Source organism: Pezoporus wallicus, unplaced genomic scaffold (assembly GCF_028554395.1).
Source record: "Pezoporus wallicus isolate ANWC-B61680 ecotype Strahan unplaced genomic scaffold, APGP_CSIRO_Pwel_v1 contig_13243, whole genome shotgun sequence".
Lineage (NCBI taxonomy): Eukaryota > Metazoa > Chordata > Aves > Psittaciformes > Psittacidae > Pezoporus > Pezoporus wallicus.
In genome coordinates, this window is record NW_026635036.1 from 651,362 (window position 1) to 678,199 (window position 26,838).

At 38.4% G+C, this 26,838-nt stretch overlaps 1 protein-coding gene across 3 annotated transcripts; it reads right to left on the bottom strand.

The window, feature by feature from the left end:
* Positions 1-56: 56 nt before the first annotated feature.
* Positions 57-26,767, bottom strand: LOC130594353 (uncharacterized protein F13E9.13, mitochondrial-like). Of its 3 annotated transcripts, none has more exons than XM_057400183.1 (7): positions 26,718-26,767; positions 26,442-26,516; positions 25,397-25,479; positions 17,825-18,005; positions 9,652-9,802; positions 7,376-7,503; positions 57-1,368 (listed from the first exon to the last, which is right to left on the bottom strand). In XM_057400183.1, the coding sequence occupies exons 2-7, from the start codon at positions 26,512-26,514 to the stop codon at positions 1,178-1,180; spliced, it is 807 nt and encodes a 268-aa protein (XP_057256166.1). In that variant the 5' UTR covers positions 26,515-26,516; positions 26,718-26,767; the 3' UTR covers positions 57-1,177. The 3 variants fall into 3 exon arrangements, with proteins under 3 accessions (XP_057256166.1, XP_057256185.1, XP_057256176.1); XM_057400202.1 differs by lacking the exon at positions 26,718-26,767 and having other exon boundaries at positions 58-428; positions 1,273-1,368; positions 26,442-26,539; XM_057400193.1 differs by lacking the exon at positions 26,718-26,767 and having other exon boundaries at positions 1,201-1,368; positions 7,356-7,503; positions 26,442-26,539.
* Between the last annotated feature and the right edge of the window lie 71 nt (positions 26,768-26,838).

A 26,838-nucleotide genomic window follows, 5' to 3' on the forward strand; every position in this document is an offset into this window, starting at 1 on the left:
TGAATGAGTAAAAAACGATTCAAGAAAGATGCTGGCAACACATTGTATTTTCACACTCACAGTGATGAATGTGACTTTGGCAACTGTAATCAGTTTCTTTAAAGATAATTATTGTCACACAACAATCCTTAGCAGTGTACTGGTCGTAGTTTTCAGCTGACTATTTGAAGATGGCTACTGTTCTTTGGGTTCTTTTAAACTTCCATATAGCTAAAAGATCAAATTCAGGGGGAACCTCTCACAACACACATAGTAAGACTGTAATATTTTCCCTCTACATTTTACAGGAAAAAATAAAAATCTGTGTTTAGCTGTCAGCTTTGGTAGAAAGGTTTCCATCATAATTACACTTTGTGTATTGGAGGGAACCTGGCAGGTTTTAACATCACTAATACTAGTCTGGAGAGGTACAAAGCTGTAGGAGCTTGCTGAAAAATAACAATAAACCTTTATTAAAATTTCCATTTTTTGTGAAAACATTTTGACTAAATTCCAACTCTACTTAAAATGTAATTAAATGTTTACATTAACTACCTAATAAGTATTGTAAGTAAATCAATTTCCCAATTATCCTAAAATTTTATATGGGATACAATGACTACATTTTTGTAATAAATACACAATTCTAATGAAAAAAAAAAAAGATCTTGAACTTTAAAAGAGCCCTTCATTTGAAGAGATGAAAGAGCTGTACATTCATTCATTTATTATGTCTTACAACCCCCATGTGACGTAGGTTCTATTATCATCATTTTACAGATGGGGAAACTGAAAGAGTAATTAACTTGTCCAATTTACCACTCTTACCTGTAAACTAAGGGCATTCTATTGTACTCACAAGCAAAAAAAAACTCAGCTCACCTGTGATGAGTATTTACTACAAATTCTTAAAATCCATAGCATTTTACTTATAGGAGATAATACATTATACAAGACTTCAGAGAGTTGGTTTTGTGTTAACGCTGGCTTTGAGTGCCACAGAAATGTGCTGCCTAGAAGCATATATCAGAGCAAGTTTATTGTAAGCGCCACCCTGTTTCCCAGCTAGTTATGGAGATGATGAGTGTTTTCATTTCAAGTTATTAGCCCTTCAACCACACATTTGTGCTTTAATTCTGTATGATGTATCATAATACATTTATACACACACATGAAAAAATACTGTTTACTGACAATTTCACTCTCTCAGTTTATGTATATGTTCCATAAATTTCTTTACTCGGCCAGGATCAACAGCATTTGCCCAATAACCTTCTTTCTTGAAATACGAACCAATTATTAGAGCATTTGCATCCAAGTAAGTCATCACGTTCTCCAGAGTCACTCCAGACCCAACCAGCACAGGAATCTTCACAGTATCTTTAACCTCTGAAAAGAAGAAAACCAAAATTAGGGTTAAGTCCGTCTTTGAAACTCTACCAAGACTTTAATTTACACAGTTTTTCAACAATAAAGTTGAGGATCAAGAAAATAGTGATCACAGTATTTTGTACTACTTCTATAGAATGAAACAACTTCTCTAGAAAAAGAACTCCTTTAGTTCTCACTATTTTGTAAGATACAAAATTTGGGTCTTGATACCATACCTGTATCCCTCTTTATTCTCAAGGAACAAGATTTAACCACGATTAAGTAGAATTGGCTGGCAGAGAATGTACTGCATTTTACTATAGTCCCCTCACCAATTCATCTTTACTCCACATCCCTGGTAGGCAGAAATGCTAGATGCAGGAAGTTTTTGCACAGCACTTTTACTTACTGTGATTGTTACCATCATGCTTAGAAGCTCCGTTGTGCTTGAGGTACTACACCTACACAGATAGGAGCTATTGTTTACTACCGGGTTGCAATAGCACCCAGTATAGATTCCAGGCAAACCATACCTATTTGCCTTGACAAAGTATGCACTGGAATGACTGTGTGGGCTACTATGCTCCGTGTGGAGTCTCAACACTGTTCTCCATTTCCCTCACCTAAAGACATGTCATCACCTCCAGAGTCTTCCCATTAAGTAATCAAAATACAGCTACAAGAACAGGATGCCATTCTTGTTTTGATTTGTCATATCAACTCAGATTCTTTCTTGCAAGTCTGGTGAGAACATTACAGTGGCAGAACTACTCAGCAGAGCTGTGCTTATTACAATTCTTCTGTCATCAGTTTAAATCACAACATGGTAATTGGACTGGTGTGTATTTCTGCCAGGTATCCTTGCTGAATTTATGCTATGTTGACAAATAGTAGAAGATCTTCAGTGAAAAAACAAGAGCAGCCTTATTCACAGGGAAAAGGAATGTGTCCTCTACTTCATGACATATTTCAGGGACTCAAAAGTAGTAAAGCAAGCAGCAGTCATATAGACTACACTGATAGCTCCAGAAAGCAAAAGATAATAGTGATAAAGGCTACTTTTCTCTCCGGGAATGGCAATGAAACAAAAAAGCCCTTGTTGTTTTCTGTATACAACATGTGTTACTTTATCATCTGACCCTTCACCTGGCTCCAAAAGGAGAAATAAACAAAATATCAAACAGGGCTCAAAATATTACAGAACCCCTTCGTCCCTCACACACAGGGTGGATTCCAGTGCATGGTTCACTGTAAAATGCATACATTCCAACAGATCTGGCTGTAAGGAAATGGATCTATGGCTCAGCTACCACACTTCCCATTTTTTAGAACAAAACCAAAACGGGATGGCTGTTTTAAGCATGGAAAAGTTCCCCATAGATAGAAGTTATTTAGGAGTATTTTCTGCAGAACTTGGGTCAGTACTAGCCCTGGAAAAAGAAATAAAAATTAAAAAAATATCCCAGTCCAAGAATTACTAAGCATCCTTCTCATCCTCTCATTTCAATCTGACTGTCCTCAGAGTTACTTCTAGGACTGGATGCTTCATCCCTTACAGAAATGTTGTGAGGCGTTATTTCTGACCTTTAAACACATATGAATTACTTTAATGGGTGATAAACTGATGTGAGATGGTCAGAGCTTGTGGTAACTGGAGAAAACACATATGCAACATATAAGAGTCTGCTTCAAAACACTTTGTTTAAATGAAGTTTCATCAGCAGCCTTACTTATTAATTATGCTTCAGGGAAGACTAATTATTTATCACCTTCCTACTTAACTGAAGAAAGGGGATCAATTAAAATGCTCTTGAATCTCTTTTTAGGTCACATGACCTACCATTTTTCCATGTAGGAACAATAACTCCTCCTTACAAATATTTCAATACAAAAATAAAACCATTCTACACAGTCGTTATTGAAAATTTTAAATAAATCAGATGGATCATGCCTATATAATTAGAACTTCAGTTATTTTTACACATGTTTTTTTATTCTTATAGTCATCCTGCTTACAGGAACAAAATAATTACAGTTTCATTATTTACAGTATGATTACTGAAATCCTGTTCTAGAAAAATCACAATACCTATATAGTATCTATGTGCTCTTAGAAGCACCACATTTGCTTTACATAGATGCCAATGCATAATTAAGGTTCTACAACTGACCAAAGGTGTGTGCAACAGTACTTGTATACTGTATTCCTAAGGGAACTGCATTCCAAGTCAATATTTGTTTTTAGGACAAGTGTATAAGGCACATTAGCGGTAGTCATTTGATAATTATTTCATATTGCCAGGAAAAATTAAGAGCCAAATAATTAAACAGAGCATAATCACCTGGGTGTAAGACAGTCGCGTAGCCCTAGCAGAGAGGAAAACTCAGCAAAACCTGAGACTGTTATGAAACCACAAAAACCCCAAAGCTTTCCAAAGGAGAAAGGTATCCAACTCCTGCTGTCACCCATACATGACACATGGAGTCCACACACACCTCCTGAGCTGCAGGTTTATTTAGAGTGATGATGTGAGGAATGGCAATGGGAGTGCTCAGTCTGGATTAAGACTGGGGTACCGAATTAAGTATGCTACAGATGGTACTTCTACGTCATTTCCAAGCACATCAAGGCCTAAAGTTGATTAGTACAAGGTGATTTGTCTGTTGGCTGGGTTAATACAAATGCTAACTTGTAAAAGAAAATAAAGCAACAGCAGTTTGATATGCTGTTGTATGGCAACGTTCAGTCACTGTCAAGATGTCTCTAAACACAGAGATTTAAATCTTTCAGCTTTCTTGCCTTTCTTTTCCTGTGTGTGTATATATAGATATATATTATTTTTTTTTACACAAAGAGAGAGGGAGACAATTTTTTGACGTTACAGTAACAAGATCCTAAAGTTTACAGAACTTCCACGTTTCTCTATTTCAGTAAACTGTAACTAGAGGGCACTGTGCTCTTTCTTGTGGCAGTACATCCGCAGACATGTCTTTAATAAAATCAAATAAAGTAGTGCTTGGTTGCAAAGCACAATGAAAGAATTTAACTATGGTACGCACAAGTTACATGAAATAAAGGCCAAATGCTCCTAGCTTGAAAACAATGGTGAAGAGCAGCGTAAAAATAAGCACCACTGTGCCAATAACTTGCTTGACTACTCCTCTTTTAACAGCTTTTTCATATGCAGTAATCACTGTACCGTACACAACACTATGTTTATGGTAATGCTTCACTGAAACACATTTTTTTTTAATTCAAATGACTGTTATTAAATGTGGGGCTTACAAAAAGCACTGATCAGACTCACATCTCTTGTTTATTTCAAGAGTACCACAAAGGCAGCAGCCTCTATTTATACCTAAATGTATCATCAGAAGGTGAGAGGGTAAATCAGCCTTGATAACCCTTTTATGAACAATAACTAAGGAGGTGACAGTCACAGCCAGTTGTTGAATTCCTTGCTGTACCCTGTTTGCCACTGGTTACTCAGTTGAGGCCATTTGCTTTGTTTAAAGAGACAACTAAGCAGTTGTTATGCAAAGATTTAGTCACTTAAAATACAGACTAGATGCAAAGTAGGTATTTCTGCAGCTGGATCCAAAGAGAAAACCTGATAGATTACCACACTCCAACCAAAGAATGTTTCAGAAGGTAGAAACTGGAACAAACTTCTATAACTTCCTGAATGAAAATATGGTTTATTAATTAATTGTAACTAAAAATGCTCAGCTAATTCCTGCTCCTTAATAACCTGAAGTCTGATTTTTAGACCTTGTACTACATCAACCACTGGTGCCCTGGTATGCCCTGGGCCCTACCAGCCTCTGCGAGGGGCAATACTGATGGTTGCTTACAAAAAGACAGTGACACAAACTACAAACAAAATCCTACTTAACACAGTTTGGTGGTTTGACAGGGAAACACTCATTTCCCCCACCCCATCACGTATCAGTCAATTCAACACAAAGACACAAAGGCAAAACCACTCTTACGTTACCGCACAACAAAGCTGAAAAGAAGACATGACAAAAATCTCATCCATCTCTTGGTTCTGCTTTCAAGAGATGCTTTGCAGTGTGATGAAAGGTGCCCAATCGTGTGTATCATCATAACACAGCACTTCCAGAGCTGCATAAATTCGTGAAAAGCAGAATTTCACTCACATCAACACCAGCTTTGTAGACTGCAGATCTGATTCCTTTTAAGAATCTGCTGACATAGTTATGCCTAATTTGTCATTTCCTTATACCCCGGAATACTGATTTTTAAGTTCTTCTCTTAATTGTTTTAAGCCAACATCGTTCTCATGAGAGGGTCTGCTAACATCCAGAGTGCTTTGACCTAAGTTAAAATAAACCCATGATCTTCAGACTCTTGTTTTCATAGCACAAATCCAAACACAAAATTAATGCGTGTATTTCATTACAACTGCCAACTCTGATTCATTTTGTTCTTTGGATCCACAAAGAGAGCAGGACAGACTGACATGTTTATTCACATAGAAGAAAAGCAGAAGCCAGGGTGCTATTTGTTTGGCGTCCTGTGATAAAAAAAACTTTGGGCCTGGAGGTCAGGTTTTGCTCTTTGATGCAGGAAATGAATGGCGGTTGCACATGCATTTGTGAAAGTGGAGTTTAACCTAGGATTTTGTCCTAAGAATTATACAATATTTTTTTTAAATTATTTAATCTGTATTGAGAGTGATGAGAGCATTAATTGCAGACAGGGATGAAGCTTATGATTAAGGAAATTTTGCAGTCTCTAAAATAGGCCTAGCTTTCGGGTCACCTGTTTCATGTATCATTTCTAGTTTTCTATGCCAAAAGACTCACCTAATTCAAGAGCTCAGTGTTCACACCAACCCATCATTTTAACATTGGTGACTGAAGCATAGCCATTTATAACCCATTATCTGGCAAAAAGTTTAACGTGTGAAATAAGAATCCATTTTGACAAGTTCAACATTCATTTTACATGCTGTTAAGCACATATGATATAGACAAAAATCCTGAAAACACTGAATAATTTCATGTTATTTCAAAAGCTGTTTGAGGCCCAGTATCTATGGCAAGTAAAGTATGTTTTTCACGCTGATCAGTGAACAAAAGTTGAATACAATACACTCTGCACTAGAACTTCAAAACATGACAAGTTAAAGCATGTCAGCAAAAATAAACCCTAAAAAAAAAAAAAAAATTACACGTTCTATTTTATGTAGAGAGACCCTCGAATTCAAGAGATTAAATTAAAATTAGTGATGAAAATTAAATGCCACCATGACAGAACTTCAATTCCAGCATGGGAGCAATCCAATTTCATAACAGCTCAAACTTATGCCAATAGAAAAATGTGAAGAAACTTGTAACACTTTGGAAAGGGTAACAACTTTGGTCGAATGACCCTCCCTTGACAAAAAGTCCACACCATTTAAAAAATATTTTGATGTAATATCTGTGTATCTACCAGTGAACCTGTACTCTTTCTGAAATCTTCCAAGCAGTACTTCCCTTGGTATTACTGATCAGAATGTTGCCTTATCGAAATTCCCCTTTTCTTTCAGGACTTGAATTTCAGTTGTGAAAGATAAAAATGCCTTATTCTTCAATGGAAAGATTTATAGTTAGGTAGTTTTCTAATAGGGCTATAAAGTAGCTTTTTTTTATATGAAGACTTGTCAGAAATGAAAAGTTGTAGGATTTTTTGACATGGTTTTGTGGACATTTTTAATATTTTCTTTGTAGTTAAACCTCAGCATCATTCAGTGTTACAAAGGCTTGAAATAATTCTCATTTTCATCACAACAAATTGTTGTTTAGAACCACAAGACAGACAATCTGAGTAGCACCTCAATTACATAAGTTCTCCTGTATCAAATCAAACCCAACAGTGAGAGGTTTTTTTCTTGCCTCTTCATTTTTTTATTATTTTTTTTTTATCCCTTAAGGAACAGCAGATAAATAGATTCCTTTCTACATTAATCCAGATTTGCTGCCCATTGTCTTACCTTTGTCTGACAGCTCTCACCTTTCAGCTCCTGGGGATCTGCAGGCAGTCCAGTTGCTGTGCCAGTCAGTATAACCCCATCAGCCAGGAAGAGCTCAGCCGCCGAAGCGGTCTGGGCCACGCTGACATCCGCCGTCAGAGCGTGAGCACTGTCAACAGTATGAACATACCCTGTGGTTACTGTTGGCACACACGTTTGTTATTCACCTTGTTGAACGTTCAGTCTAACATTTTCTTCATCTTTCCTGCTGTCAGAACAACCAAAGGCAAGCTTTGTGAGAGAGGGCAAGCATACTGTTTTAAACTAAGAAGTAACGTCACAACATGAACAAGAAGGAAAAAACCCAACCTTTTCCATCAGGGAATTATAATTGATCTGTCTATCATTCTGGGTCTCCTGTCTCTAAAGACTGATTGCTGAGTGTGAACTACCAAGTGTCAATTGAGACAGCTACTTACATGTCGAGCACCTGTATTTCAGAAGTGTTGAGCACACATGGCTCTGACTTCAAGTGGGAGTTATGGATGTGCAGTCATTCATAAATCAGATTATGTTGCTAGAACACAATTAACAACCTCCATTTTACAAAGTCCAACTAACAGCAAGTATAGTTATTACCTATGATTTAATCACAGGAATCGTCTTACACAGTAGTTGCAAACATCAATTACCTGCAACCTAGCTTTTCAAAAGCAGTCTTTGTTATATGGGTGATGCATTTTGTATGAAACCTATGGCAAAAGCAGCGTTTAATTTAAACAGTTCTAAACTTTGTAAGAAGTCCAGCAATTGCTGGTTCAACAGCTGACTTTGTTGTTTCAGTATTTACATTTAAGTAGAAACCAATGGCTACGGCTGGCATGTTGCACTTATGAGCGGTGCTGGAGACAGCCTCTTTCCTGGATCTGCCTGGATGGACAACACTCCTGGGGGGGGGTGGGGGGTGGTTCATGCTCTGGCCGTATTCAGAGGCAGCATATATGTGCAGTGTGATGGATAGGAAAGGAAGTACACTAACTCCCTTTCTGCAGCTGGAGAAAGGCAGGCTTAACTAATAAATACATACAATGAGATTGAAATGAGGTTTAAGAGTAATAGGCACCCTAAAACTAGCACATGGAGGGTAGCCGAAACACAGCAAGTAGACAAATAAATAGTTTCTGCACATTTAAAGAAGAGGAGGCTAGCAGCTCTCAGTGGCAGGCACATTTTTCTACATTAGAAAGCTCAACCAACATGTACTGTAACATTCCCTTTTCAGCTTATGAATCCGCCTGAAACAAAAAAATCTTTTCCTTTACTCAAAAGCAAACCCTTTGAACAACAGAAGTACAATCCAAATACCAATTCATCAATTGTCAAGACAGTCACATGATGCTATCAGGGTTTTTTTTAGAAAAAAATCTAATGCACTGTATTTTCATTCATATATACATATATCTTTATATATATAAATCATGAGAAAGAAACTATTCTGAAGGGACTGTAAAAGCTTAATTTGGCCACTCTGCATTGTTTCCATTCTACTTTGAAATTTATTACCTGTTTATTAGGTTTTTAAGATCTTCCAGACTTGGTTATTCCCACAATTACACACATACTACACACAAACATTTTAATTAGGTTGTTTAGCATGTATAATACATAACACTTGAGCAGTTCTTCTGGGAAAAAAAAACAACACAAAGAGTGACATCTAAATAGCTGAAAGTACCAGGTGACAGTTATGATAAAGTATCAGCAGAAAAGAAACTGGATTCATCTGTCATAAATTCTTTCTGTTTGATAATCATAGAATATAATCCATACATAGCGCTGATTTAAGTAGAAGAAACCAGTATTATTGGCAGGAAGGAGAAAAAAGAGAATGGCTCTTTTAAAATACCATAATATTATGATTTGGGTTCTTTTATATGGCAACTGCTTGCATAACTAAAAACAACCTTGTATGCCTAGCCTGCAGAAAGAAAATTTGTTTAAACATAACAGCCAAGTATACAAAATCTCACCTAATACCAGATGCAGAACTTTTTTCAGTCTGCATTTATAAATCTTGAAGGTTAAACAATGGCAAACTTCACAGATGCAGCAACATGGAGCTAACAGGTGCACATTCATTTTTAAATATAATAGCACATAATGACCTTAATAGCACTGCAAGACCTTGCTTGATCAATAAAGTTATCCCTATATCATTAACCTTCCTGACACTAAATAAGCATTAAAAAAAGCAAAAATTTAGAAAAATAAAGTCATTATTACATTCATATTTGCATAAAATATTGCTTGTTTTTACCTATGTTTCTTTTTAATATCAGCAAAAATCTGAATGTTCTCTGCTCCAACTTGTTTTCTGTATCGTAGCAGGTTACCTGCACAGGCATTTATAATCCCTTCATCAGCAACATGAGAAAACACAAACCCTTCAGCACGGATAAAATCAAGACCTGAAAAAAACACAAAATTAGCAATATCTTAGCTAAAACTGAAGCCTGAAAAACAGGAATTCTAAACCCAAACAAAACCCAACCTGACTGCCCCCCTTATCTAATCCTAACACAAGTTGTTCCATAAGCTCTAGGACAAACCAACCTTGCTTTTTCACATATTTAAATTTTACAGTTTTTATTTTCGCCTATATTATCTCCAACTTCTTTCCATCTTACTGCCTTCAACTCTCACCTCCTGCACAGAGACACCAGTTTTCCCCCTACCCCCAGCATTTCCCTTCTCTTTCCCTGCCCTTATCGGTTTGTCCCTGAGAAGAGCCAGCTGCACACCCTGTTGTAGAATAATAGAATAGTTAGGGTTGGACAGGACCTGTTTCTTGCTCTGTGGGCATGTGATAACAAAAAAGCAGGTAGGTCAAAACACAGCTCTTCAATCTCAATGATGCGTCTTCTCTCCGAAAGAGTCATTAACTTGGGTCTCTCTCCTCTTTCCTGATCTCTTTCACTGTATTATTTCCTTCCCAACATCTATTTCATTAAATACACCTGAAGTTGCCCATCAGGTCAAAAAGCACCAGGGATATGGGCAGAGAGGAATAGTATTTTCTTCTTTCTTTAGGAAAGTAGGCAAGAAACACAGCCTATATTATTATATTATATACAACCTCCATCTGAATGTATCTTGTTTTATCTACACAGCACCACATCAATAAATTACTTCTAGAACTCTGTCAAAGGTACAAAAAGAGAAGGTTTGGCAAGACTGAAACATTTTCCGCCCTACTCCAACCATCAACTCTACCATGTCTATGTTTTATACCATATTAAATTAATTTTTTGCACTAGGAAGGTTTTGTGGAATAGATACTGAAGATTACGAATAGCAGTGACTTCACAGGCCATTCATCTACGCTCAGGGACACAGCCTTGAAATATCTCTGTGTTGAAATCCTGAAGCCTTGGGCCAGTGTAGCAAGCCCACAGCTGTGAGGCACCAAGATTGAATTCTGACTCCCTTATTGTATTCCCCTCTTTTCTCCAGTCTTTCATAACCTCGAAGTTTATTTCACCTGTCACTTAACACATGTGTAAAAGCTCTGCATTCATCTAGCCTTTTGCTGTTCTTCCAGTATGCTTTAGAGGTCTCTTCCAAGCCCTTCTGAAGCTCTGCTGCTGCTCCAGCTTTGGAGTCAGCTGCACGTTTAATTAGAGCTGACATCATCCCAAGGAAATGAATGCATGTGAAAGCAGCCATCAAGAATGCAATCCCACCCACCAGAGAACTGCTTCGGCAACAGAGGCCTCACTTTAGCACATTTCGAATACAAACATAAACGATCTTTAAAATGTATTTACCAAATGACAAGGTGCCTGTTTATTTTATAATTTCAGTTTCATTCCAAAAGCCCTGAAGTTGCAGAAACAGAAGCTTATGCCTTATAGAGAAGAGCCTGTATTACTTAGCAACACAGAGAAGAAACATCAAGCTAACAAGAAACATCACAGATGGATGCCAAATCAAATGCAAGCTGTCCTGTGCCTTGAGACTACTGAGTGAAAGGCATGGATAACTCTCAGGATCCAAAGACAAGAGTGTACCACAAGTATAGTTACATGTGCTAGTAGATGCTGGGTAATAAACACACTGCAAATAGCTAGACTGAGATTTCTGCATCTAGGAAAGCAAGCTATAGGCACAATTTCTATAGATACTGCATTGTATAGCACAGTTCAGAGTTACACAAAATGACTTCTCTAATCATAAGACTGTTGATGACTCTAGAGATATGTTACATTTTCACAGCAATCAATGTCTAACTCAGAACAGGGGCTATTCACAGAGTAATTTCATTTATTGAAGTCACTGCTTACATGTTGTTTGGTGATGTTTGGTTTGTTTTCCCTTAACTTAGTAATTTAAGACTTTCTGCTAAACATTAGGATTGTTTACATAGTTTAACAAGGCTGTACTCTTTATCTGGGTTTTTGGAGGCTATGAAAATACAAACTTCAACCAAATGTAATAGGTACAGGCACCAAATCATTACCCTGTGAAGCCATAATCAAATCCCATTAATGAAGTCATTCTTATGCTCATAAAATTGTGAGAATGATATTATTGCTTACTTTCACATTTGGCAAGTTGAAAAGTAATAGCCATTGAATAGTTAACAGACAGTCCTATTTCTGACTTATGTGGGAACAAAGCAATTTTGTCATCTCACTGGAAAATAAAAACAGGAAATTTCCAATGAAACCTAATAAAGAGAACTTCAAGACTGTATTAAGAGCATGTAAATCAAATAATTAGCTGCGGCAGGGCCTGCTCAAAGAACTAAAGTTCGTCTCTCTTTCACAAGTTAGTGTTAGTCCACTTAATTTAGTCATATTTAAACACCTTTACCTGAACAGCTGTGGTCTCACTGTAGAGAAAAGCTTTATTTCTTCTTTTATATTTTCCTTCCTATGATAATTTATGATTAAAAGGGGAAAAAAAAAAAGACTGAAACACTTCTTTTGCTGGGTAAGAAAATACTGCAAGATGGAGCTGATGGAAGAAACATCCACCTTAAATGCTGCAAATGTGCATGTAACTGCATTTTGACAACCCAAGACAGTGAATTGGATGCAGCCACTGAGAAGCACTTTCTCAGGTATGTTTCTTCTCTTCAGCTGTAAAGTCAAAAGGAGCTGAGAGCAAGGATGTACTGTTTCACAAAGATGGGATCCAGCCCCTGCTCCTGTTGCTGTTGAAATTTGGACTTTACATGAAAGCAAGATGCTGCAGGTTAACTTAACTGGTGGTATCTTGTTTTATAGGTGCAGTAAATCTTGGCTCCCAGCTCTTCTTACCTTCTTAAAGCAAAAAGAATTGGAAAGACTAATTTTATGCTGAAAATGAAAACTCAGAGGAGTATCAACTTTGGCTGCTATTGATGCTAAAGGCACACAGTCTCCATGCTGTGAAGACCTTTTGCTACTCAGGACATAGTCTTGTAGCAGCTCCTTCCACACTCAGCATGGCACCATGGCACCCACAGATGCTCCCAGGAATGCACATGCCTGCTGAAGTTCTCAGTTTTGCTGCCTCCGTGCCACCACAGCATTACTAATCATAAAACAGTTAAGACTGGAAAGGACCTTAAGATCATCAAGTTCCAACCCCCCTGCCATGGGCAGGGACACCTCACCTAGACCATGTCACCAAAGGCTCTGTCCAGTCTGGCCTTGAACACTGCCAGGGATGGAGCATTTACCACTTCTTTTGGCAACCTGTACCAGTGCCTCACCACCCTCACAGCAAAGAACTTCTCCCTTATATCTAGCCTGGACTTCCCCTGTTTAAGTTTAAACCCGTTTCCCCTTGTTCTATTGCTACAGTCCCTGACTGAGAGTCCCTCTCTGGCATCCTCGTAGGCCCCCTTCAGGTACTGGAAGGCTGCTATGAGGTCTCCACGCAGCCTTCTCTTCTCCAGACTGAACGGCCCCAACTTTCTCAGCCTGTCTTCATGCAGGAGGTGCTCCAGCCCGCTTATCTGACATGGACAAATATTTTTGAGTTGTGACAATGCTGGAGAGAATTAACCAGCAGTGGTAGTTTAAAAAGAAAAACAAAAAAGCAGTATACAATTCTGTCCAATCGTATTCCACCTTAAACAGTATCATGAGCTGCAGCACATGAATTCCCATGCAGGATGTATCTGCTGGTGGGTGAGGGAAAGCAACAGTCTCAGACAACAAAACTGTATTTATAAAAGACATGGAGATATCTGGGTACCTGGGATATTTTCTGATATGAAGTCTCATTTAATCAGCTATCAACTGTGTCATTATCATTGATGAAGACTAATTCAGAACTGGTATTTCAGTAACATGATTCTTAAAGGAGAAAAGGGCAGTCAGGTGGAGATCCAGTTGGACTAGATGATTAAGTCCCTTTGTACTGAACTATTCTAGATTCATAAGATCAGAGAAGATAAAACTTACAAACTTAGACCTGATTCATGCCAAATGTAACACAGGCTCACCCAGGTGCAAGGAAGCTGCACCCTACAGCAGACCCTAAAATCCTTTCTCCCAAGACCCAGACTGAAGCTCTGAATCTCCACAGTCAAGTAGGGAGGAGTAACTGGAATATGAGTATTCCTGTGCATCACTACAGAAATACAGCCCTGGGGACTGTTTTATGCCTGGAAGATCAGCAGATGGCCAGGCCAATATTCTGCAATGGCAATTTTTCTTGAAATCCTTCTTCTCACCATCAACTTTGACTTTATTAGGTTAATGATGGGCCAGTTATCTATTTCTTCTTAATCACTGCTACATGTTGGTAATGGAGAGCATGCAGAATGTGCAAAATAATAAAGGGAGTATCACCAGCATATACTCCCTGTACTAGAAAGGATTGGCATCTCTTTTGCAAAGGCCTACACAGATAGTTTAGAGCCAAGAAAACATTTCACTAATGCAAAAGAAAACACAGATATCAGCTTGAAGGCCTGTGGGCAATTCCTTTAGACACAACAGTCCCCTCGAATATGAAGCAAACAACAGAAGCCCAGGTAAATAACACAATGGTTAATTGCAAGAAAGAAGACACACTGATAAATAAGAAAGAAAAACCAAACACTGCGCCTAAATATGACCCAGACTCAGTGAATATATTGTGGCCATTCCTGAGCACTGAGAGATGATAAGTAATATCTGCTAAACAAAAATAAATAAGGGAGCATTTCTACAGACGCTCATGGAACCTGCTTATATGCATCATTCTGTTTCAAGCAGATGTAGTTAATTAAATCAGAAACTACAGACAGGAAATTATACACTTCTAAAAACCACATGGAACACCTGTTAATAATGAACCATTTGAAAAGTAACTGTACAAACAAAGTCTGATTTGCTTCTCCACAAAGAGCATTTTAGGAAAGAAAGAAGATAATACAGGCTTTGGAGGATGTCATTAAAATAAAGTATTAAGTAGTGTTGTCTTTTTTCTGAGAATAAGAATTTGAGATTAAGGGGATTCCAGTAAAAAATACCGATACAAAACTGTACTATTCTGTGTTGTCTCCATGTTTTGTGGTCTATGGCTCCATAGTGACATTAGTGTATTTTAAATTAAAATGTCTACATTAGAAGAGTGAAAAGTTGAGTGGCAGAGGACTTTAATATTAAGGAAGGTGTGGCATGGATCTCCCCCACTATCAGTATATATAATGACACTAATTTTTGGGTGGCCTAATTTTGACATATTTATCCTTATGAACAGACAGCTTTCGACATAACCTCTTGAAGACAGAAGCAAAACAACAGACACAACAACACCTTGCAGCGAGGTCCAGGGCCGGAGGAACCATGGCCCACCAGATTGATGCCCTTGGGCAACTGCATCCTCAACCCCCTGTGCTGAAGTTGGTGTGCTGAACCAAAAGCGTGCAGCACTGGAGTCTGCAACAACCTTCTGGAGTGGAAAGGCTGTCGGCAACAATTGTTTTGGCTGGACAGTTGTTATTTGATTACATGAGAAATCACTTGCTCCTTAGAAGAGTGGAGACACAGCAGTCTTCTTTTCCTCAAGATCTCCCTCTATTTACCTGTCATTGCCCCACACCTCTGAAGAACTCAGCAGAAACATGTTTTTGCTGGCACTCTCTCCTTTAGGTGCCTAGTTGAATAAATAAATGCCTCCTAAAGAACCAAAATAAATAAATAAAATCTCTCAGCCTTCTCAGATGCCTTATTTGCTGATGTATTACTGTTATTTTCACATTTATCCAGTACTTTGTCAATATGCTAGGAAAATTCAGTAATTTCATCTATTACTATTTGGCTATCCTCAACAGGTTTATTAGCATAACCACATGTTGCTGATGTTGAGGTTCTTCTAGTAACGCTGTATACTGCTGACTTCTTTCCCCCTTTACAAAATAATATCATTACCTTCACACAGGTTTTTCTAGCTAAACCACCTTCAAGTATTTTTTCTAGTAAAAGTATGCAGAGCTTACTTTACTTTAGGGCAGAGCTACAGGTTGGGCAGAGAAGAGATTCAGAGCAGCCCTGCGGAAAAGGACTTGGGGGTGTTGGTCAATGAGAAACTGAACATGAGCCAGCTTCAGTGTGGGCTCACAGCCCAGAAAGCCAACTGTATCCTGGGCTGCATTAAAAGAAGCATGACCAGCAGGTCGAAGGAGGTGATCCTGCCCCTCTACTCTGCTCTTGTGAGACCTCACTTGGAGGATTGTGTGCAGTTCTGGTGTCCTCAACATAAAAAGGACATGGAACTGTTGGAACAAGTCCAGAGGAGGGCCACGAGGATGATCAGGGGACTGGAGCACCTCCTGTATGAAGACAGGCTGAGAAAGTTGGGGCTGTTGAGCCTGGAGAAGGCTGTGTGGAGACCTCATAGCAACCTTTCAGTATCTGAAGGAAGCCTACAAGGATGCTGAGGAGGGACTCTTCATTAGGGACTGTAGTGATAGGACAAGGGGTAATGGGTTAAAACTTAAACAGGGGAAGTTTAAATTGGACATAAGGAGGAAGTTCTTTACTGTGAGGGTGGTGAGGCACTGGAATGGGTTGCCCAGGAAAGCTGTGAATGCTCCATCCCTGGTGGTGTTCAAGGCCGGGTTGGACAGAGCTTTGGGTGATATGGTTTGCTCATGGCAGAGGGGTTGGAACCAGGTGATCTTAAGGTCCTTTCTAACCCTAACTGTTCTATGAGTCTATGATTAATAGCCACCTATTATAACTGTGTTGATATTAAAGTCACTACTAAGCTGCTATAGAACAACTAGTCAAAGATTTGCTACCTACAAAGCAGCACTCAGTTTACTACCATTTTGCTTAAAGTGATTTTCTTTTCTTTTTTGCTTTCCTGCTCAGTGAATTCGAGACAATTATTTTTAGAGAAGTGTAATGCATTCTACACAGGCCTTTCCTAGTGGTGTTCTGCAGTTACAGAGCAAATAGCGCAGAACAGCAGCAGAGCTGAGCAAACCCCAAGCTTTCCAGGCATTCTCTCCTTCATTAATAATTGCTGAGAAGTAAGAAAAATACATTGTTCCCACACTATTTACCTTATTTAGTGATCAGTTTTGCTCCTAAAAGGAAACAAAGCTCACTAATGGTTAGACTATTGCTTTTAAAAATGTGTAAATATTTTTGCAAATGCCTCTGTACCTCAAATATTCTACATGCATACAATTCCTAAAAATTAAAACTGGATTTGTTAGCATTTTTGCTTTAGGTTTTTATGTAGGTTTTACTGCAGCAATGAATACTTGGTTTTGTCCGTTTCTCAACTGGCAGGATACCTTGAAAGTAGCAACTTACATAGTACAAAGCCTTCCATATTAAAACAGACTCCATATCTTTAAATCATGGAATGTTACAAATAACTAAAACTGCTTCAGCAAGCAGCAGGAGCACAAAGATTAGCAAGTCTAGGATTCATGCAATAAACATAGATTAATTTATATTTAATTTCCCCAAACGTAATTTAATTTTAAGTAGTTTGGCTAGCTATACACTCAATTTTTTGTTATTACATAAAAGCTTAATTCCATCCATTCATTTCAAAAAAGGCAATGAAAACTTAGTTTTAATGGATAACAGTAGTAGCAATATATAATCAGATGCTGATACAGGATACTTATCCACAGTGGGTTAAATTGATCCTTAAATATAACTTCACTGAAGTAAACAGAGTTACAGCAAAGGTGGCTTTTAGACATGAGTGGGTTTAAACTAATCATTATATTTAGACAGGTTTCACCTAGTAAGCTGTTGCAGTGGCCTTGGGATTTTTAGCTGCCTCCAACTGAAGCAGTGCCCAAGTACCATCGATTATAATCAAGCAGGCATTTTTCTCAAAACCTAATTTCTGCTTTTTCAGGGTACAGTGCACTTTTCATGTCTCATTTTTCATGGTATCTATGTTAGTACAATACACAATTTGCACAGAGTGAATGCCATAGCAAACAACAGTAATAACTGACGAGTCATTTCTATTACCTGCAGCAAGAGCAACTGCTATCGCCTGTTGATTTGCAGCACACAGGATCTGGGCACCCAGTGCTAGATGGGGGCAGGCTCGTCTCACTGCAGCACTAATGACTGTCATCGCTGCAGTTACTTCAGGCCCAGGACACACCGTGTAAGGAAGATCATGCATGTTTTCTATTATCAAGCCATCCTGGAGAGATTATTATAAAGAAATATCATTAAACTGGAAAAAAGGAACTTAAAAAACATGGCTAGTTTACCATTATGCTATTCTGTATTAAAAGACACAGGCACTTAAAGGTTTTCCTTCAAACGAAGGATTATCTACAGTAAATTGTGTTGATGCGTATTACCGTTCTTAAAAGTGCTTTCATCAACAGCATGGTATTTGCAGGGAAATCATGAAGAGAAACAAATGTGATTTTAATTATACATTCATCAATTTTGTTTCTTTTGATCCATCCTAAAATGTGAACTATAGGCAAATGAGTTAAACCTTATACCTCATTAAAAATAATGTAAAGTCAAACTTCAATTATCCGAGTGGAATATAGGATATTGAGTATGTTTGGATAACGGAGGATGTAGAGATAATCAAGACAATTTCAAATTAAATTAATGTCAGAAAATGTGTTATTTTTGATAAATAAAGGATTTTTTTGTTTGACTATTACTGTATCTATTTGTAGTATTCCTAATACTATGGTTTTAACTGAGACATTTTTCTCATTCCAGATTCAGAATTACTTGAAGATATTGCTACTTATTATCTCCTACACCATTCACTCCACACAAACATACTCTTAGCATACAATGGAGTGATTAAAAAATGTTCTGCAGATATAATTTATGTGATTTATTGAATATCTTGTACTTTTCCTATCATTGTAGAGTATATACCAGAAAGTTTTCAACAACTGTAAGTCATATATAATTTTGTCAAGGACTAATAACAAAAGTATAGCTGTAAAATATATTTCAAGTCTGATGTTCTGCATTTGCAGAGAGGATGTTAAAAGAAGCTAAACATTTCTCACCAGCTTCAATCTGAATATAAAAAAAGTCTAATAGATTAATTGTACATATAGAAAATAAATTTCATGCTCTCTGGAGTTCTATCACATATCTTAATCCTTTAAAATGAGAGCTTTACATTTCAAAGACATTGTAACTGAGCCAGAATAGAAGGAACAATGTTTCAGAAAAAAAAACAAAACAAACCAACTAGAGATTAGAGAAAGAAGTCTGGTTAACAATAACATAGAGAATCAGGAAGGGGGAGTGGGGGAAGATTTCTATTTTAAAAAAACTTTTATATGTAATGCTTCTTTAATCTTTGTTGCAGTGTAGAAGCTCTTTTGGCAGTAAAAGATAAGAGAGTATATAAAATGCAGTCAGCATTTAATGGCTGAATTACTGAGTGAGCTACAGACATGATAAATAAACACCTAACATGCAGGATGAGAACAACAGAGTGGAAGTCATTGGTGGGAGAACACGGTCAGACTGAGCAGACGACCCACATGCATTCATTGCAAGCATTCAGCCACCTTTAACAAATGGCTTACAGCTGAGTATTTAAACACTCAAATGCATGCTACCTTAAAAACAAAAGGACACAAACGATAATGAAAAAAGCAATCTGATATGAGCACCCAACGTTAGACCTATGCACTATTTGCTACTGTTCATCAACGTATTGAATTACAGAATTCCAGTCCCAGAAAACCTCAACTAGGCAAAAGAAAACCAGATTTGACAACTAATCAAAACATCTGTCCTGATTTTGTTTCTGTGTCCAATTCAATGTATAGTCTAACATCCACACTTCTCTACCTGTGATGGAAGGTAGCCAATACAACAAAGGTGACAACCAGTCCTCAGAAAACTCACAGTATTTTCAGAAATGGAAAAAAAAAAAAAAAGGAAAAAAAAATCACAACCTTTTAGTCTGTTCCTCTGGAATGGGGTCACAACTGTTCCAACAAACCTGAACTGACCAAATGGTGTTGAAACCCAGGTGCAGTTACCAAATCCTTTGTGGGACCAACAGAAAGAGAAACCCCTTGGCCTTTTGTCCTCTGTATACAAATTTATTAGGTCAGTCTAAGCAAGAATGCAAAGTTGGTCAGTAGCACTATTTGGCAAAAAGATTAATCTAAACCTATACCATTTTAGCAAAACAAAACAAAAAAATGCAATGATCCCTCAAACCCAGGTATTTTTCTTGAGACCACAGAATCTAGAAGCCCTTGGTGCTTGCCTTAAGTATGCTTTGCTAGGCAGACTTCACCAAAACATGGGTATCTATGAAACTCCAAGCTTATCAAAAGGGCAAGGAGATAGGGTCTGCAAACCAGCTGCTTTCAGGCAGTCAAGAATCAACCTCAATAGGACACACATGAAGAAAAACACCTGGGAATGGGACGTCAGATGCTCAGCTCCTGAAGAGCCATGCTAGTAGCAGGAAAAGCAGAATAAGCTCACAGAATTCCACAGAAATTCCACAGTGAAACTGAACTTTCCATGGCTTCCTACTACTTCAACAGCTCAGGATTTGCATAAAGCAAATTATTCCATTAGATTAATGAATTGATTCATTTTAAAATTAATTAAAAACCTAAGCCATGCTACTGTGCATGTGAATTCTTGTTCTAAATGCAGGCATATGGGAGGATTCCAACATTCCTCTCTTCTGCCTTGAACTTGCTATATTCACTTTTCAGCAGTTGTCGCTTCCTATGGCCTCAAGGCCCACAGTTACAGTGAATATTTTTGGTATGACTTTAATAAAGTCTTCTTCTTTTGGTACCATCCAATAGACTCTGTTCTTTTGCATATTATATTTTATTTAATTAAAAAAAGAACAACATACGTTCTGCAATAGTGAGAGCTGAATTACAGATGCATTAACTCAGAACTTTCTTTCATATTTTATATAAAAAATAACACCACAGATTTCTGTGTTTACTGAATTGATATGTATATAAAACAGATATCATTACTATCAGGCAGCTAATTAAAATGGTGGAAAGAAAACCCTTATGCTGAATTCAAGTTCTTGGCACTTAATCTTACAGTTTAGAAGTTCATAGGAACAGCTACTGTGTAACACACTTCAAAGAAGAATTTACTCGGATAATAAAAGATAAACTCTAGCAAATACCTTTTGTGTTCCTTTTCTACTGAATATTATGATTATTTAAGTGTTGCTTATATATAATGGCCTCATTATAAACAATTCTCAAACGACATATTTTCTTTTTACTTTGAATGACTTCTGAAGTGCTATGTATGCGTGCAAAGTGCCTCTTGTATCAGAGCTACCTACTAGAAAATAGGTCATTTAAACAGCTCTCTGATTTTATAGAAAAATAATTTCCATAGCTTTATTCCACTTACAGAAATAACCTCTTAAAGCACTTCAGCCTCATACACACATATCATAGTAGAAAAATCTCAAATGTAGTCACAACACTATAAACCACAAATATAACAATCTTACAAGCTTTAACTCAGTATCTACCTAATGTAACTTTTATCTAGGACAAATTTAATCTTAGTGTTTCCTTTAACAGAAAGGTCTTACCTATAAACACATGCCTACTAATACAAAACTTTACAAACTTAAAACAATTCCTCTTTCTTCCAGGGAGAAAAGGGAACTATACCTTGCACTATACCCACCATTATACAGGCTCAGATGTACACTGAGATAACCACAGCCTTTCCCACCACCATAGTCATGGGCTCCTTATGAAGGAAATCAGGTGCCTTTGCAAAGTATTTATGACCTGTGTCGCAGCACAGCTTTGTAGCTATTACTTTTAAAATTCTATCTCTAGAACAAGAGGTTACTGCTTTAATAGACATAATTAAATATATTACTAAGCAATTCTCCTGCATATGATCCAATGGCTGAAGCACCTCTCCTATGAAGACAGAGCTCCTATGAGCAAGTTGGGCTTGTTCAGCCTAAAGAGAAGGCTCTGGAGACACCTTATAACAGTTTTCCAGTACCTAGAGGGGCCCACAAGAAAACTAGAGAGGGACTTTTTACAAGGGCAGGTAGTGGCAGGACAAGAGGGAATGGTTTTAAATTGACAGAAGGGAGATTTAGATTAGACATTAGGAAGAAATTCTTCCCTGTGAAGGTGGTGAGACACTGGCACAGGTTGCCCAGAGAAACTATGGCTTCCCCATCCCTGGCAGTGTTCAAGACCAGGCTGGACAGGGCTTGGAGCAGCCTGGTCTCGTGGAAGGTGTCCCTGCCTGCGGCAGAGGGCTGGAACTGGGTGAGTTCCAATGTAAACCAGTCTGTGATTCCATTATATACCATAGGAAGTATTTGTCTGTTTTATTCTACTGTAATACAGCGAAGATTTGAAATGTTAATCTCTGTAATCCAAGTTATAACTACCTACATGTTTCTATGAAGAAACAGTACTTTATTCAGTTATTAAACAGAATATTATGTTATTATTATCTCAACTGTTATTAAAGTCTAATTTGAATCCAAACTATCATTGTAGTTAAGAGTAACAGGGTTGAAATTTTTTTTTTTTTAATCAATGTAAAACATGTAGTAGCAAATCCCATTCCAGTTACAAAGACAAATGAAGCATCAGGAGGATGAGCACTGGTAAAAAAAAGTGAACCAAAATTTTGTGTGGTAAGAAGCACCATAATATTTGCAATTCAACATAACTTTATGTTTTGGGGATTTTTTTTAAATAGAAATAGTTTTACTTGTGTATCTCTAACTGTTTTTAACGTCAGCTACTCAAGTAGCTACAGCTAGATTACAGCAACTAGTAGTAAAGTGATCTATTTCAATGAAATTAGAGGGAACTTGTGCTCTATTTTCTGGCTACAGAGAAGCATCAGAGACTGAACAGAATGAATAAAAGTTTACTTGAATACACATTTTGCATTTGTCTTAAGCAAAAGCAGATACAAATTGGAGGGATCATAGCTTGCTGCTTATAAAATCTTGCCTAGGGAATTTCATTGTTTAGCAACACACGAGTACAAAGCATATACATTTTGAGCACAGATGGCTTCCTAACTGAGCACTCACTTGTTTTCATTACTGTGCTGTAATATCACAAATCTTTCATATTTATTATGTTAAGCTGCTAATGTGCCAGACAAGTCACCTTTTTCTGAAAATACTAGGATTTATCCAAGTGCAATGCATATTGAGTGAGCAAGACCATATACTTTATTTGTAAATGTTAGCACAAATTCAAGCAACTTGAGAAAATATGTAAACATCTAGTTGTGGCAAGATGGTTACTTATCTTCTAAAAGATTTGGAAATGCTGTCATTAGAAACATCTGTGGAAAAAACCTGTAAATTTCTAGCTCTTCTTTCGCAAGAAAAAACAGACAGCTTAGCAGATCACTTGAGATACTGAGGGGCAAACCCAAATATATTTCCATTACATATGCTGGATAGTTACTTTGGAAGAGTGGTGATCTCTGTTCAGAAGCCAGGAATTCCTGAAAGTATCTATCACAAAAACTTACTTTTCTTTTAAAGTACCATGAAAAAATACACAAATAAATTGCAGAATATGTTAGGCAGCTATACTGATATTTATGGATGCTCTCCTGATTATTTCTGACCTTTATGGCACTAATAAGGATTTGTTTGTCATACTGCTGCTATGACTGTTAGAACAAAGATTGGTGTGGAATGTACACTGATGTTCTTGTGACTTCTACAGCAAATCAACTAAACATAACTTCAAGCCTTGTATTTGTCCAAATGTGCAGAGAAATGACTGCATTTACCTTATCTGTCCTACCCAAGAATTATGCTTAAAAATACATTCAAGTTCAGAGGCTGTAATACGGGAGGAAAAAATGTAAACCAGTTAGACCTGGAATAGCAAAATTTATTTCAACTCTTGAAAAGGCAATAAAGTATAAACCCCAAATTAAAATTCTGTGTTAGAATGGATTTTAAAGCTTGTCTTAAAATTGTTCCAACTTCGTGTATGTCAGCAGTGAAAGTAACTGCTTCTGTACCTTCCCTCACCTTTAGGTATACTTGGTGTTTTCTATCTGCTGATAAAAGTTTTGATGTGCAATTAGTATGTAAAGAAATGGGTAAACAAGCACTGAAACTTGAGGGAATGGCTTTACAAATTACAGATCACTTGTATAACCACTTCCTCTAACACAGGAAGACAAAGACTAGTACTTGCCACTCTTCTGATGTAAATTAAATCATGTTATACCTCATATCATCATGATACTGTAACTGTAAAGTCAAAATATAAAGTCACGGTACAGAATACAGAGCTATTGCACACCTGCTCTGTCAACAGGCACAAAAAGGAAGAAAACTTACTCATCCTGTACAATTTGCAGTACGAGATTATTCTAACTGGGCGGCCATCTTGTACTTGCCCATCTGATTCACAAGCCCAACTATGTAAACATCATTTTTTCACACTGATGTTTATCCTTTAAACAATTCCCAGGATTCTTTCTAATTTGCTAGCTCTCTCTGCCCATAATCTACTTCATGTGACTTGTCTTGCATTGTGACCTTGGTCTTCTATAATTTAGACTAAGTTCTTACATTCAATTTTGTTCAGTCCCTAAAGTCTCATGGTAACTTACACCATTAAAAATGTTTCAACCAGCTTGTTGTGCAGACAGCAACAGCCCAGAGTAGTGGCTACTTGTTCATTTAAGATATTTTTCAAACATTGGACATTAGGACGTCACCTTACCATGCCAGAAAATGTACATAATACTGTACACCCAAAGACTGGTGCAATGAAATGTTTAAAACATGTCTGACCTTCAAAAAGTACATGTTAAAATCTATTGACCAATGAAGATTACTATTCCACTTTAGGTACAGTGGCAATTCAGTCAGTAGTACTTGCCTTGACTGGCCTCTCACTGAGACTGGCCTTTTGGGCCTTCTCTTCTAGATGTGCAAAGCTGGCATACTTCCAGTCAAGCGGCTTGAATAGAAGGGTTAAAGGGCAGAAAAGCTTCTAAGCTTACCTCTTAGTTTTTATTCCCTGAATAATCTGTGGTGTTTTGGTACAAACCCAAGCGTGGGGCAACCCTGCAGCCTGCAAGTGACTGAGATATGCAATGCCTTGGCTGTGTGAGAGTGTGCCTCCATGACTACATGAAACCAGAGTACTGCACAGAGCTAAAAATACAGTGGCTTGTCAGACTGGATAATGAAGGATTCTACAGCCAGATGCCTAGAAGGTCAGCAACTGTCCATGTTGCAGTCAATGTTACTTTTTTTCTTTCTCCCTTAAATTGACTTGATTCTTAGAAACTGATGGTAATCCAACTGAAGCAATTCAAATTACACAGTTTGAGTCTAAGCTTTTTCAATCGTTTTGGGTGCATGTGATGCTTATTTTAGGTTTTGTAATCAATCCCTACTTACGATATTGAAATGAAAGATGTGGATTTAAGCATCTTCCTAAACTGTGTTAAGACTCTTTGAATTACAGACTCAATTTAAAAAATATTGCCTATGCAGAAGCAGCTTTGTGTAAATGCTGCTATAGGAAGTAGGAACCCAAAACTTACAACTCCAGCATTCTTGTAAACTTCTGCCTCTTGACAAGCTTGATCAATGATCTGGGTCAATGGAAGAGAACTTCTTGGTGTCCCTGCAAGAGTAATGCTGCTTACTCAAGGATTGCACAAACCAAAACCACATACAGTAACAGCTTTCAGGTTAACTATAGAGATTGGCACACTGAAATAGGGAGAAATAGAATAAACTTGCTACAAGGTTGATTATGACATGCCTTAGTGGCATCTCTCTCATTAGGAGAACTTCTCAGGTCTGCTGTAACTGTTCGGCTCCTAAATGTAACTGACAAACTCGATAAATACCTGCTGTATTCTCTTATTGTACCTGATCTGCTCTTGGCTTGTTATTCCTATACTTATTATACATTAGTGATGCTCCATGCAATACAGCCTATGGCAAGACAGATATCTAGGTCTGCAGAACACCTGTGCTACACACAAGTCAATTTAAAATTACACAAAGATATCTTAAACTCTAATCTGCAAGGTTGATTATATCTGAACTTTGGTGTAAGTGCTTCATAGCAGAAACGAACACACATGGATTTTGCAGAGTTCAGCGAGTTTCACTTAAGAATAGCTCCAAAGCCTTTTCTGATGTTTGGGCTCCTAAAGCTCAGAGTCTGAAATGTGGACTGTGAAGAGCTCTCTGGCAGCTTGGTTACATGGTCTGTTTTCATGGAAGGCTGGCCATGCTGCCTAGAGCCTGCTTCTGGGAAAATGTGGAGCTTGGTGAGCTCTGGGCACCAGCCTGTCAAGGGGATCTGTGAGAGCTCTACCTGACATGTGGTAGAGTTGTCCCCTGTCCCAACGCCCCTTTGTGTGATTTTATAACCGTTGCCTCCTCAAACACGGCTCACCAAAACCACCCCGTGTTCCCTGTGCTCCTCACCCAGTAGTACCTCCTGCCTCTGCTACTGCTAGAAAGGGGGAACGTGCAAACCTATGGTACTTTATGAGGGGCCCGGGGTGGCGGGCCCTCTTCCGGGCCACAGCCGGGCTGACAGGTGCCGCTGCCGGGGGCGCCGCCGCTCACCTGGCAGCGCTCCCACGTGCACCACCCCGACGACCGCTGTCTTCAGCCGCCCAAAGAGCCTGGGTAGCAGCATCCCTGCGGGGAGGAGAGAAGGGATCAGGGCCGGCAGGGGAGGGGTGGGGGGGGGAACGACAGGTCCCGGAGGCGGCCCGCCTCTCGCCGTGGACAGGCCGGGCCCGTTCCCGCTCGCGGACGGGACCGCCCGGCCTGCTGCCACAGCTCCGTCCCTTCCGCTCCCTGCGCCTTGGGTCACCTCACCCCGCCACCGGCATCCACCTGCAGCAGCCCTAAGCGCTCCTGCCGCTTCCGCGTCGGTGCCGCCGGCCCCTCCCCCGGCCCCGCCCCGCCCCGCCCCGCCAGTCCTGTCGCGGGGTTCCGCGGCGCCCTGCGCAGCTCC